The sequence below is a fragment of the Pinus tabuliformis genome, chromosome 4_1, assembly GCF_031772625.1.
Source record: "Pinus tabuliformis cultivar Carrire ecotype Pingquan chromosome 4_1, CPIR1, whole genome shotgun sequence".
Lineage (NCBI taxonomy): Eukaryota > Viridiplantae > Streptophyta > Pinopsida > Pinales > Pinaceae > Pinus > Pinus tabuliformis.
This window is the reverse complement of record NC_142303.1, coordinates 449,680,522-449,695,923: the sequence shown is the minus strand read 5'-3', so window position 1 is coordinate 449,695,923 and position 15,402 is coordinate 449,680,522. Positions and strand designations below refer to the sequence as shown.

The window sequence follows — 15,402 nt, the reverse complement described above, 5'->3', positions numbered from 1 at the left end:
TATTTTAAAATATTTGTAAATACATTTAATAGACATGAATTACTTCATTCATTTTTATCTAATAATTTTTTAAAATATTTTAAAATTGTACCATTCACATGAGATACGTTAATTTTTTAATTATTACTTGACAATATTTTATTATTATTATTATCTAAATGTTAAGGTGAAGTTAGATATTAAATTAGTGTATAAAATTTGTTGTTTATGACACAAGGGACCCATTATTTTCCAATTTTAAAGTGGAGGTCAAGCCATACACCAAATTTGTATATTTGTATATTAGACAATCTTGTTTGTGGGACAAGGAACCCACCTCCGCACAAAGATATAATTACTAAGTCTAAAAAAACATACATACTCTACCCCTTCTAATTTTAAATCTATGAACTCTTAAAAAACACATTCTTAACCATTCAACCCACTCAAATTATATAATTTGATTATAAACAACTTGCCATGGTACATCCGGATCAAAAGTAGATACTCCGTAATGAACTAAGGTGAAGTGTGGACTCAATACGCGCTTCGACCACACATATAAGTATTCACTTCCACATCTTAAATCCGCAAGACATTTCATCTTCATTTGGTTTGAGAGTTTCAGTGCAGCAATTAACAATCTCTAAGCTAGCGTAAACAAACTGCAACATATCCACTACATTGTGACTCGTTGTTTACCCTGCATCCGCACAGCGTTGGCACTGCGTCGCGAGTTATGGATAAAGCCTCCCGAAAGTACCTTTCACTGTCTCTATCAGACGAAGATTGCGGACAAAATTGCCGCAAATTTAAGGGAATCCGAATGCGAAAATGGGGAAGTTGGGTGTCTGAAATCCGGATGCCCAAAAACAGAGAGAAGATATGGCTGGGGTTATACAAAATCGCCGAGCAGGCCGCCCGTGCTTATGACGCCGGAGTGTATTGCCTGAAAGGGTCCAACGTTAAATTCAACTTTCCCGATTCCGTGCCTGCCATTCCGTCCGCGTCTTCACTTTCCCGTGCGCAAATTCAGGTTGCTGCGGCCAAATATTCCCTGGAAGTAATCCCTTCAACTTTGCCCTCTCTGCAGAATATCACAAAGGTGATTGAGAAGCCGGCGTCGCCTTCAGGACCGTCTTCCGATTTTGAAATGGAGTGGGCATGTGACAGTGGGCAGATCTCGAATGCGCTGGACTTGGGGTTGTGGGAGTCTCCGTTTGAGGAGAATGGCGGCCTGAATTTGGAGAAAATCCCGTCGATTGAGGAGGCGTCATTGTGGGAGTTCATTCCAAGTTGGGAGGAGGAGCAACAAGACGAATACATCTTCTTTGACCCCACATATTTCTGGAACTTTTGACACATTTGAATCATTACAGGGAAAATCGACTCAATTGTCAAAATCGTTTTCTCACTTTAGATATTGGGATATGTACATTTTAAACATTCTAGGAAGGAGGTTTCCAGTTTTCAGTACGTGTATATAGCTATATCGTCGACATTTTTTATAATTGTAAGTTTGAAAAGATGCAATTCATAAAATTTAAAAGTGTTAAATCTATTAATATATTTAAAAATAAATTTCAAATAATTAAGAATTACAATATCATTTAACATTAAATTATATATTTAAATATAATGAAATATATTAATTAAACTATACTAATAATTGGTATATTATATAAAATAAAGTAACCTGATTACGCCCTTGAATGCCTACAAACTATTACGTCGAAGGAATGAAATTTCAACCATGAAAACACGTCCTACCTCCGTTTATACAAGAACTGCTAAGTAACAACTTTGGTCCTAGGGTAGAATGAACTGGTTACACCGGAAGATACGGTCAGCATAGTGAAGAACACACTCGAGATTCAAGTTAAATAGGTTTTTAAAATTCATTTCTGAGATAAATATGGAATAAGTGCAGTGAGGAACACACTCGAGATCCAAGTCAAATAGGTTTTTAAAATTCGTTTGTGAGATATATATGGAATAAGGTATAAGATAGGGTCATTATATCGGTTCTTTCCTATAGTGTGAAATTATGATTTTAATATTGATGAGATTTTCGTAGTTTAATATAAATATGTTAGTAAAATAATTGTAAATTTAAAAGAGAAATATTTATTATTATAATATTAACAATATAAAAATTTCAAGGGTTAATTTAAGTGGTTGAATTCTAGTTGTTAAGTGCCTCTTTGATCAGGAGGTCACATGGTTAATTCTCTTCAACACTCTAAATTTTTTCGTGAATGTAATGATCACAGATTTTCTCATGAATTTTCCCATGGTTGTAACGACCACCCAGTTCTCGTCCCAGTTCTCGCGGTCAATTCTCCTTAACGCCCTAGATTTTCCCATGAATGTAATGACCACAGATTTTCCCGTGAATTTTCTCGTTCCCGTCCGAGTTCTCGGGGTCAATTCTCCTCAACGCCCTAGATTTTCCCGTGGATGTAACGACCACCCTGTTCCCGTGGGCCACCTAATGTCTATAAGCCCAGTGCCCATGGTCTGTAAGTTTATAAGCCACCACGCAATCCAGTAGTTTGTAAGTCTATAGGCCACCACCCAATCTGGTAGTCTGTAAGTCTATAGGCCACCAGGCAATGCCTGTGAACCACAACCTAAAAAGAATACCAACAATATAAATTATAATTTCAAACACTTTAACCATTTATTTTTTTAATTATTTTTAATAAAACATTATTTATAATATTTTTTGTTTATATTTTTATTTTTATATTATTAAAATAATAATTGAAAAATATATAAATTTGTTTCATTTGTACCATATGCAAGTATTTTAGGACTTGTAATAAAGATGAAGATAAAAGTGTGTTATATGTCCAAATGTTTTGGGTGTTCTTTGTAATAGTTGAGAAAGGATGGGAAAAGATATTAAAAAAATATGTCATTAATATGTGTTCTCAACCCTGCCACCTTTATATAAGAGGAGGGTTTGAATGAGCTGAACATATTCACACAAACATATGTGGGAGTGAGGGTGATGTTGAGATGTTAGGGAGTGAGGGTGAAGTGATGATGAAGTTTGAGATGTTGGGAATATATATATATTTTTAAGCAAGTATAGGAGTGCATATTAAAATTAGAAAAAATAATTGTGTAAATAATCTACATATAATTAAATTTTTTTTTTTAAGAAAAATGAAAGTAAATATTAAGAAATGTTTCAAAATTAAATATCAATACCTTTTTTATCTTTATAATTTTTTTTATATGAGAGTGAAAATGAAAATAGATGTCAAGGAAAATACTAAGAAAAACATAATATACCTTTGCATCCAATGAAATAAGATATTAGGAAAAATATAATATGTTTTTTATAACTACCATATATAGTTACAATATTTATTAGGAAATATATATATATATATATATATATATATATATATATTCTTAATATAAAATTTTAATTAATATAAATTTTATTATAATATTTTTTAAAATATAAATATAATAAATACATATATTTCTAATATTTTTCTTAATATATCTCTGATTGAGGTGCATACGAGGATCTTGACGCAATCAACGAATTTAATGGTGAAGGCCTCGAAAGTTCAACCCACCACCTTCTACATGCGTGGCAAGGCTGGAAGGGTCACATCAGGCAGATGGAGAAGTAATATGCATGAGGGTGGCTACAAGAGGTGTATTCATCTCCATTATCACTTTGAGGTGTTGAAGGACTGCTTGTGGGTATATACTTGGAGTCTGCAAGGAGATTGAAGCGACGGTGGGTGGACGGACCAGGGACGAACTCGGCCAACCACTGCGAGGGTGAACTGGTATGTAGTCTACCCCATTTTCCTGTTCCCAATGCTGGAAGTTTACGGGATTTGTCTGGACTGGGAGGGCATCATTTAGTGGGGTTCTGTGAGTTTGAGTCCTGCACTGTCTCGTTTTGCACCGAGTTGAGGGGTCTGCATTGGAAATTGGCCTAGAGGTGCCACCATTTCCTTTCTATTTAGCATATGGTTGTCCCATTGGGGGATCTTGCTAACCTTGAAAATTGGGAGGATTTGTAGGGAGGGTAGGTAGGCGGGGGAATTTCATGCATGAGACCTTCTAGGCTTCTGTCTAAATGGCCTTGGGTAGAGGTTGATGCTAGGGGGACTGGCGAGCTGTTGTAAGCATAAAGATGAACTGGCTCGGTAAAACGGTGGCCTCAGCTTTGCAACTGAGCGATGCTCACCCGACAAAGAACTGGGTAGTTAGAATAAAACCTCTGCATGATGGGTGTTGGAAGTTTGAGGGAAATGGGGCTAAGGGAGAGCATGGTAATTGGGTGCATGGAGACATAGTAGTGGCGACAACCTCCTGTCAGCATGGGGAGGTTAATCCCTCGAGTCGCACTCATGCAAGGAGCAATTTATGGGGGTAGGCGCCTGATAATCGCAATCCTAAGTCTGAATTGACTTATGTCGTTTCTAGAAATTGTATAAAAATTTGTAATGAACCTTGAATGGATGGTGAGGTGTTCTTTCAGGTTTTATGTATGTTGGGTGATCTTTGTACAGGTAAGTCATTCAAAACAAGTCTAGGGAATTCTGAAAGTTGGTGGCGCACTCCTACGAAGGGTATCCACCACCACAGAACACATTGCGGGAGGTGGGACACGATGGTTCGTACATCGCTAAGCTCTCGCAGCCCAACCCCGTGTGACCAAGGAAGAGTCCAGAAAAACAAGGGTAAGCAAGAGGAAGGGGAATGTAGCAATCCAAGGGGCAAGCCGAGAGGTCGCAAACCGCATGTGAATATTATTAATGAAGAAATGGAAGCCTATCATGAAGATATAGATGCGGAAATCCCATAGCTGATAGAGAAGTGGGGGGGCGACCTAAATCGACAAGCAAATTCTATAGATATCGAAGTGGATGACTGACGGGTCTTATTGCCAGATCCCAACCACACCCGCGACTGAGTCACCCAATTCAAACACACTCTTTTCCTCTACTGGTCGATGACGGGAATCCTAGGCAAGGTCCTGGAACAAATGGATTTGAATGGCTGTTGTAGTGCAGACATTCTCAGATTACAAAAAGGAATTTTAGAAACTCGTGTTTCAGATGCAGAAGCAAGATGGGTGCCTCCAGCAAATTGAAAATCATATGTCATGCATATTGTCAGCAGATGAAATATTGGGGTCGAATGCAAAATTCCCAGTTCCAGTTGATTTTTCCTTGGCAGAAGAAGCAAATCAGTGAAATGATGTCTCTTGTTTAATAGATTTTGATGTTGATAACATTTACTTTAAATTGTAATTACAATTATGTTAGTTGGAAGGGAGATAGATGGATAGATATGGATATACAATCATATGTAGCCTGGAGAGAAAGACTCAAAATGTTTCATTTTTGGATGGCTTACCATGTTGTTAGGTGGCCAATAGACTTGGTTTCCCCTACGGCAAGTTGAGGCCACCTAACAAATCTCAAAACTCATTATAACTTGCTGATTAAAATTAATAGAAAAATAAGGACCTACCAAACTTAACAAAAAAAACATTTTTCTTAATATAAATTATAATTAATATAAATTTTATTTTAATTTTCTTATTATATTTTTTTCAATATATAAATAGAAAAATTCTAATTGTTATTTTTAGTATTTATTATTATATATTGTGATATTATTGTGAATTTCGGTGTTATATTATATTGTTTTGTATATATTTATATTAAATTATAATTTTAAAATATGTATTATAATATTAATTTTTTATTATCTTGTACATATTTATATTAAATTATAATTTTAACATAATCAATAATTTGAAACTCATCGTTAAAAAATGTCTTTTGTGATTTCTATCGAAAATTTTTGTTTTTAAATCAATATAAATCACAAAAAACTGAATTCAAAAATTTTAAAATATGTATGGTAGTATTAACTTGATTTATAATTTTTTGTGTTTTAATAACATTTAATATATAATTATATTAAACTTTGATTTCAAGATATTTATTACAATATAAATAATTTTAAAAATTGAAATTATTTAGTTTGAAATTTTCTAACTTCCCAATAAAATTATAAAGCAAATAAAGGATTTTTACTTTAAAAATAGTGATTAACCATTATATTAAAAAATAATAATTAACCATTATATCTCAACATTATAGATATTATACTTTTAATAGTAATTTATAAATTTAAATTATACATTTTTATATATCAATAATTCTATGATATTAAAATATTTTTATTTTATTTAAAATTATTTATAATCAAATTTATAATTTATTACTGTTAATTTTTTTTAAATCAATACATAATATTAACTCATACCATATTCAAAAAACGCCATACATTTCAAAGCAAGTTGAGATATTAAATATTATATTTTTAATAATAATTTATATCATTAGCTTATACATTTTTATATATCAATAATTTTATGATATTAATTTTTTTGTATTTTATTTAAATAGATACATAATATTAAATCATACCATATTAAAAAACGGCATACATTTCAAAGCAAGTTGAGATATTACATTGATGCATCAGGTAGATTAGACATAGTTTTCCATGAAATTTGGGAATAAATATCTTCCATGCGATGTTGAGGATACTTAGAGGCATAAAAATATTATTGCTCATTTGGATTGTATTATCTTCTAAATTAAAAGGACTGGTATAATACCCGGACAATAAATTAAATTGTGTTAATGAAATTTGTAAGTTCTTTTTTAAATATTTTAATTCTTATACATAATTATATATTTTAAGGTTATATTATTCTGCATCACATGTTTAAGTTGTGTAATAAGGAAATCTTGGTAATACTAATAGTAATTTTTATTTTAAATAAAATGAAATTTATTTATTTATATTAATAATTTAATATAGATAAATGTATTAATTTATTTTTTCTAAAATTATATATTATGGTATTAACTAAACTTGAAAAAATAGTTGACAAAAACAATTATAGTCTTAAATCATAAGTCAAAATAAAACTACATGATCCATCTTCTATAAAGTTTGAAGGGATGGTAGTGACATCTATTACCTTTGTAAAAATTCTTTAAATTGAGAATCTATTTATTGTATTTGTGCTTAAAGACATGCTTTCTTATTATTAAAGTGGCTATAGTGTTATAGAGTGCACTACATCAAAGGGATGGAAGGGATGGAGTCGACACAGTCTCCGTGAAGAATAGCAAACACGAGGACACTAGCTCCTAAAACCAAATTTTTGTAAGACAGTGGCATGCTATTGACACACACCTATTGCATTTGAATCAATTTTTCCAAGTGACCTCACATCTAGGAAAGTACCAACAACATCACCAATGAAGGAACCCAGTGCAGAGGAAAAGAATGTAATATAGTTGTTTATTACCTAGTAGTTTCAAAGAGGAAATACGTGGTTTATGAGTTCCAGGAGAACATTAAATTTATCATTTAAATTGTATTATCATCTAGCTTATACCAACACCCGAAAATAGAATTCTTGGAACACATCCATATGCTACTAAGATGCAAAGGAAACTTTAGTTAATAAGAAATTAGAGTAAATTTAGTTAATATGGATCAACAACATTAATATCTAATAGCATTTTCCCTGTCAATTACGGGAAGCGACAATGGAAGTATATTGGTAGGCTTAGCTACTTCTGGAGTGATGATGTCAATAGTCTGAACTATTGAAGATCTCATGCACAATGTTAAGACTAGACACCTGACCCTACCATCCCAAAAATCTATGTTTGTGAGTCTCGTTATTGGGACCACCATAGGATGCATAATAAAACCTTATACCTTCTAGCTATTTTACAAGTCCTTCAATGTGGGAGACCGAAATGGGAATATTCTACCATGTTTGGACACATTTATAGAAGCATGTCCCTTATAGAAGTAGAAAATGGTGATCAACTTGATAGTGTCTTAGTATATTCCCCTATCGATGGCTATGTTTATTCTCTTAAGAGAAAATCAACCATAGGAATTCTATTATAATGGATCGTACAATGGATTCTAGTCACTTATGTATGGGATTTCCATATGGGCTCTTCCTTTCTCCTATAATACAGTTATTTACTGAGTATTGAGGTAGGTAGAATAAGAATTCTTATGAATATACCTTAGTACTGGATGAAGGTGGATTACAGGGGTCCTTCAAATCGATTTATGCATGAATTTTATCCAAGGGACTTTGGCCTATGTGCACACAAAATATATTGATCACATCTCTAGCAACAATAGAACTCACAATCTCCTAGTTATGCACCTTGATTTGACACAAATTTTCTTTATGTGCATTTGTCTCATGAATTTTGTAGGAACTTCACCATCTCAATTTCCCCTAGTTGCCCTTAGTACCTGAATGCTAAGTGGAATAGCTCATACAATCATCGGTATGATTAAGTCTCAAAGCCAAAGGCATTAGGCCTGTCAAACTCCCCACAACTGCTATAACTTTCTCTCTTTAACTCGATGGTAGGGAACAAAACTGGCGGTAATGAATAGGGCGAATAGAAGTAAATAAAACTACAACCACTATGAAATGAACCATATTTTGGGTCCATTAGTTAACAATATCACCTTGTCACTCGTTAGTGTTTTACAATCCTAGATACTTCCACAATTGTTTGGTGGTGGTAGAAAAACTTCAATTGGCGGGAAAGAATTTGTTTGTTAGGTTCGTTAACTAACAAGATCTTTTAGTGTTAGTCAGATCGACTAGGAAAAGTTTTTACTAGTGCCAAGTAAAATTATACGCTAAAGCCAGTGGTCGATGGTTGATAAACACCAAAATTTTGATGGAAATGGTTTCCATCACTTGACTATTCTCTTGGATTCCATTGCACCTTGAAACCTATAACACTTTGACACACATTTAGATCCATGGATTCACACAAAGATCACACATAGAATAATAGGAAATCATAGAAACATGAAAAATCATCACACAATAATTTTATTACAATCGAGCTTGATGTTTACATAGTAAGTGTGTAAGTATGGCCCTGGCCACTCCTTGGCCTTATCTACATTATGCATGCCTCCCTCCGAATGACCATTGGCTTACATATATAAATAAATATGACATTGTTGATCATTTCTGATCCACAAACCTCTCCACATATCTCTAACTAAATTCTCAAAACAACAATTAAATAACAACCATATCTTACTATATATGTATCCATGAGGAAATTACAAGGAAATCATGTCCTCCTAACCATGATGTGCCTTCTAGATGGTCAAACAAATTGATTATAATATGTGGGGGTTGATGCTCTTACATAAAACTTCTAGGGTGAAATTATTCTTATGCTCTTGCATATTACTATAGACTTTTTCACTTTCTCAAATCCTCTCAAGAGCTCCATATACCCTTTTTCTCTAGAAAAATCTACCCACTTTTGCAACTGTGGAGTTGTCAACAAATTCTACCCAAATGCAGCTGGAAATTGTTCTCCTCTCTCCAACAAGAAAGAATATTTTGCTTGCTCTAATACTACTTCATGAAGACCAATTTGGGGGGTCCTTCGAATTAATTTATAAGTGAATTTGATGATTGGACCTACAAGTTATAATACCATGAAATATATTGATCACATCTCTAGCAATAATAGAACTCACAATATGATGGTTATGCACCTTGAGTTGAATCACGCTCTCCTCCTTCAACTTCACCTAGTGAAGTTTATAGGAACTTTGCCATCTCACATGCCCCCATTTGTCCCTAGTGCCTAGATGCTATGTTTAATGTCCATATGAAGACCATTGTGACTAAGGCTCAAAATAAAAGGTACTAGACCTATCAAACTCCCCATGATTGTTGGAACTTTCTCTCTTTAACTTAATTGTTGCGAATAGAATTAGAGGTGATGAATATGGTCAATGTTGGTAAATAAAATTGCAACCACCATGAAATGACATGTTTATTGGGTCTGCTAGTTGATGGAAATCCTCATCACTTGTCGGTGCTTTACAACCCTTGTTACTTCTACAATTAGTTAGTGGTAGTAGATATACATCAGTTATGTGAAAGAGTATGTCTGTTAGGTCCATTAAATAACATGACCACCTGGTATTCATCAGGTCAACTAGGAAAAGGTTTTACTAGTGTCAATTAAAAGTCTACAGTAACTCTTGTTGTTGATGTTTGATAAATAAGAAAATGTTGACAAAAAAGGTTTGCATCACTCGACTATTCTCTCGGCTTCGATTGTGTAATTCCCCGCACTAATAATAATAATAATAGATGAAATAATAATATATAAATAAATAAAATAACAAATAATGAATAAAATATAATAATAAATAAAAGAAAAAAGAAAAAAATAACAATAAACAAAATAATAAATAACGAAGAAAATATATTAATAAATAAAATAACGAGTAACATAGAAAATATAATAATAAATAAAATAACAAGTAACGAAGAAAAGATAATTGTGGGAATGTTGACACATCGATTGTGCACATGTGTATCCCTTTCCAATCCCCTTACCATTTTTAGAATGTTTGGTTCTATTTAGTGGCGAAAAAGGGAGATGAGAAGCATTCATTCATTCGCTCATTCTTTGAGGAGGGAAATGTTGTAAGACCAGAGGCGAGGCAATAGTAAGTTGATTGAGGGCTCGAGTATGTCATCTGTAAAAATATTGGTCGCAACTTGTCTAAGGTTGGGTGGAGAGTTGTCGCAATACTTTGTTGTGGTAGCGGGAATATGGATGGGGTTACAACCCTAAAAACATCAGTAAGATCTATTTTAGTTATTCACTCTGCACATATTTTTTTATCCGCTAATGTTAATGTGAAAATTACATACTAATCAGATGAACAATTGTGTTAATAATAACATGGTTGTTGTATTTAAATGGTATATTTTAAATTCTAGATCATTACACATGGTATCAGAGAAGGTTTAAATTTTGGGTACCTTTAAAAATTAAACATTTACTCCAAGACCTAATATTAATCTTAAAGGATCTATTATTATTATTCTAGATCTTCCTTGAAAGTATTGTTATATTTTTGGATTTAGTGTTATCATTCTAGATTTGTTACTGAAAAAATGCCTCATAAATTTCTACCAATATACGAAAATTGGTCTCCATTGGTTTGATTCTTTTGTTGTTATGATTTTGTGATTTCTATTAAAATAGAGCAAATTCAGGTGTAGAAGTATTTGTTTTAGAGATGGCCCTTTAAAATATATCTTTCTATTGTAAATTATTATACTAGATCTTGTTTTTTCTTTCTCGTATTTTCATAGAATAACGTCGGGTGGGTGAAATTTTGCTTCATAGATCAACTTTTCGTAGTAGATCTTGTTGTTTGCCAGCCATTAGATCCTCAGGTATTTATTTGATCTTTATTTTGAAAATCTTATCTACTCCAGTGCATCAATGACTGGGAATAGATTTCGGGATTGCATGGTGGTAGGGTTTTATATTTAGTTGATTAGAGAACAATATAAGAAACTAAACTAGCACAACCAAGTTAATAAATGTGGTTGATATATGCATATAAGAATATATCAATCACAAGCATAACCAAATTATTAAATGCTATTGATATACACCGATAGGCGTCAATGGATATAAATTTAATATTGATATAAATATAATAATAATTATAATAAAAAATATTATTATCATTATATCATAAATACGATAATAATTATAACAATCAAAATGACAATTTATAATAATAATAATTATATTATAATAATATGATAATATTATAAGGATTATCAATAATATAATAAATATTGATATTATTATTAATAAATATTAATATTATTAACATTAATATAAATATTGATATTATTAATAATATAATAAATATTGATATTATTGGCAATTTATTAATATTATAAACCCAATGCATTATAAACACATGAAATAATATTAAACACAAAGGATTAACATTATAAACCCAAAGGATTAGTATTATAAACTAAAGAGATTAATAAACTCAAGGGATTATTATTATAAACTAAAGGGCTTAATAAACCCAAGGGATTAATATTAAAAACCCAAGGGATTAATATTGAGAATCCAATACATTAATATTATTTATGATTTGGATTAATATTATAAATGTAAGTGATTATTAATATTATAAACCAAAGGGATTAATAAACCCAGGGAATCTATATCATAAACCCAATGGATTATAAACCCAAGGGATTTATAATAAATTGTAGGAATAATATTATAAACCATATCAATAACACTACACCCTAGGAATATGAACCCTTAGGTTAATAAACAAAAGGAATTGATATTATAAACTGAAGGCACTAATAAACCCAAGTGATTAATAGTAAAAACCCAAGGGAACATTATTAAACCCAAGGGATCAATATTGTAAACCCAAGGGATTAATATTATAAACTCGAGGTATATAAACCCTAAGTTTAATATAACAAACCCTAAAATAAACGAGGGTGAGCATGGTTGATCATGATTTATTTTAATATTGATGCAATCTTTGTCACAATGCGATGTTGGACCATGGTTGACCATGATTGAGTTTTATATCGAGACAGTCTTTGTCACAATGAGACGTTGGATAATTGTTGATCATGGTTGACCATGGTTTACTTCATATTGGGATAATATTTGTCATAATGCAACGTTGGACCATGGTTTACCATCGATGGCCATGGTTTTCACAACGTGACGTTGGAACAAGAGAATATTTTTCACAATGTGACCATGATTATTGACCATGATTTACCATGGTTGATTTTCCAATTGCGAAAATATTTGTCACAATGCGATGTTGGACCATGGTTGATTTTCATATTGAGAAAATCCTATGATAAACCGTAAGATAAATATTATAAAACAAGGTATATAAACACTATGATAAATATAATAAATCGTAAAATAAATATGGTTGACCACGGTTGACCATGGTTTATTTTCATATTGAGACCATTTTTGTCTCAATGTGACAATGGACCATGGTTGACCATGATTCATTTTCATATTGTTACAATATTTGTTAAAATGCGACGTTGGACCATGGTTGACCATGCTTGATTTTCATATTGAGATAATATTTCTCACAATCTAACATTATACCATGGTTGACCATGATTGACCATGGTTGAAAATGGTTTAGCATGATTGTTTTTCATATCGAGATAATATTTTTCACGATGCAAAGTTGGACCATGGTTGACCATGATTATAAACCCAACGGATTTATATTAAACCCTAGGATTAATATTATAAAACCTATGAATATTATTGTACCCTAGGAACATGATCCCTTACGTTAATAAACCCAAGGGATTAATACTAAAACCCCAAGGGATTATGAACTCGAGGGAATAATATTAAACTGAAGAGATTAATATTATAAACTTTAGGTATATAAACCTTAAGATAAATATTACAAACCCAAAAATAAGCATGGTTGACCACGATTGATTTTCATATTAAGACATTCCTTATCAGAATGCGACGTTGGACCATGGTTGACCATGATTAACCATGTTTGACCTTGGTTGACTATGATTGACCATGGTTAACGATGATTAATATTATAAAACCAAGGGAATAATAAACCGAAATGATTAATACTAAAATCCCAAGGGAATAATATTAAACCCAATATAATAATATTAAAATGAAGGAAATAATATAAACCCAAGGGATATAAACCCTAAGATAAACTTAAATAAACATGTTTGACAATGGTTGATTTTCATTTTGAGACAATATTTGTCATAATGTGACATTGGACCATGCTTGACCATGGTTGAAACCTTAGATTAAAAAATCCAAAGGATTGATATTATAAACCCAAGGGATAAATACTAAAACCCCAAGGGATTATTAACCCAAGGGAATAATATTAAACCCAAGGGATTAATATTATAAACCCAAGGTATATAAACCTTACGATAAATATTATAAATCCTACAATAAACATGGTTGACAATGGTTGATCTTCATATTGAGAGAATCCTTTTCACAATGCAACATTCGACCATGCTTGACCATGATTAGTTTTCATATCGTGACAATGTTTTCCATAATGCGATGTTCGACCATACTTGACCATGGTTGATTTTAATATTGAGACAATCTTTGTCACAATGTGACATTGGCCCATAGTTGACCTTGATTGATTTTAAAAAATATGGTTAAACATGGTTGACCATGATTGATATTATAAACCCAAGGGAATAATAAACCTAATGAACTAATATTAATAAACCAAAGGATTATCAACCCAAGGGCACAATATTAAACCCAAGTGAATAATACAAACCCAAGGTATATAAACTCTAGGATAAATATTATAAACCCTTAAATAAACATGGTTGGCCATGGTTTATTTTCATATTGAGACAACCTTTGTCACAATGTGATATTGGGCCATGCTCGACCATGGTTGAACCCTTATATTAATAAACACAAGGGATTGATATTTTAAACCCAAGGGATTAATATTAAAACCACAAGGGATTATGAACCATAAGGGAATCATATTAAAGCCGAGGGATTAATACTATAAAACCAAGTTATGTAAACCCCCAAAATAAACATGGTTGACCATGGTTAATTTTCATGTTGAGAAAATCCTTGTCACAATGCAATGTTAGACCATCGTTGAATATGATTGATTTTCATATCTAGACAATCTTTGTCACAAAGCGACGTTGGACCATGTTTGGCCATGATTGATTTTGATATTGAGATAATCTTTGTCACAATGTGACGTTGGACCATGGTTGATGACGATTGACCATTGTTGACCATTGAGTATAATTGACATTATAAACGCAAGGGATTAATACTAAAAAGGTTAGGCATTATAAACCTAAGGGAATAATATTAAACCCAAAGAAATAATATTAGACCCAAGGGAATAATATTAGACCCAAAGAAATAATATTAAACCCAAGGGAATAATATAAACCGAAGGTATACGAATCCTAATATGAATATTATAAATCCTAAAATAAACATGGTTGACCATGGTTGATTTTCATATTGAGACAATCTTTGTGACAATGTGATGTTGGACCATGCTCAACCATGGTTGACCATGATTGATTTTCATATCAAGACAATCATTTTCACAATCATACATTGGACCATGGTTGATTTTCATATTGAGACAATCTTTGTCACAATGCAATGTTGGACCATGGTTGACTATGGTTAACCATCATAAAACTTGGTTTATAATGGTTGACCATGACTGACCGTGGTTGATATTAGAAACCCAAGGGAATAAGAAACCCAAGGGATTATAAACCCAACAGAATAATATTAAACCTAAGGGAATAATATAAACCCAAGCTATATAAACCACGAGACAATTATTATAAACCCTTAAATACACATGGTTGAGCATGGTTGATTTTCATATTGAGACAATGTTTGTCACAATTCGACA

General features: G+C 32.1%; 1 protein-coding gene across 1 annotated transcript; it reads left to right on the top strand.

The window, feature by feature from the left end:
• Window positions 1–805: 805 nt before the first annotated feature.
• On the top strand, window positions 806–1,339 carry LOC149176275 (ethylene-responsive transcription factor ERF015-like). The gene has a single exon (XM_089423073.1). The coding sequence runs from the start codon at window positions 806–808 to the stop codon at window positions 1,337–1,339; it is 534 nt and encodes a 177-aa protein (XP_089279199.1).
• The last annotated feature ends 14,063 nt before the right edge of the window (window positions 1,340–15,402 follow it).

What these genes read in the sequence shown, in the direction of transcription:
- LOC149176275 (XM_089423073.1), top strand. Translation starts at nt 806, where the DNA reads ATGCGAAAATGGGGAAGTTGGGTGTCTGAAATCCGGATGCCCAAAAAC.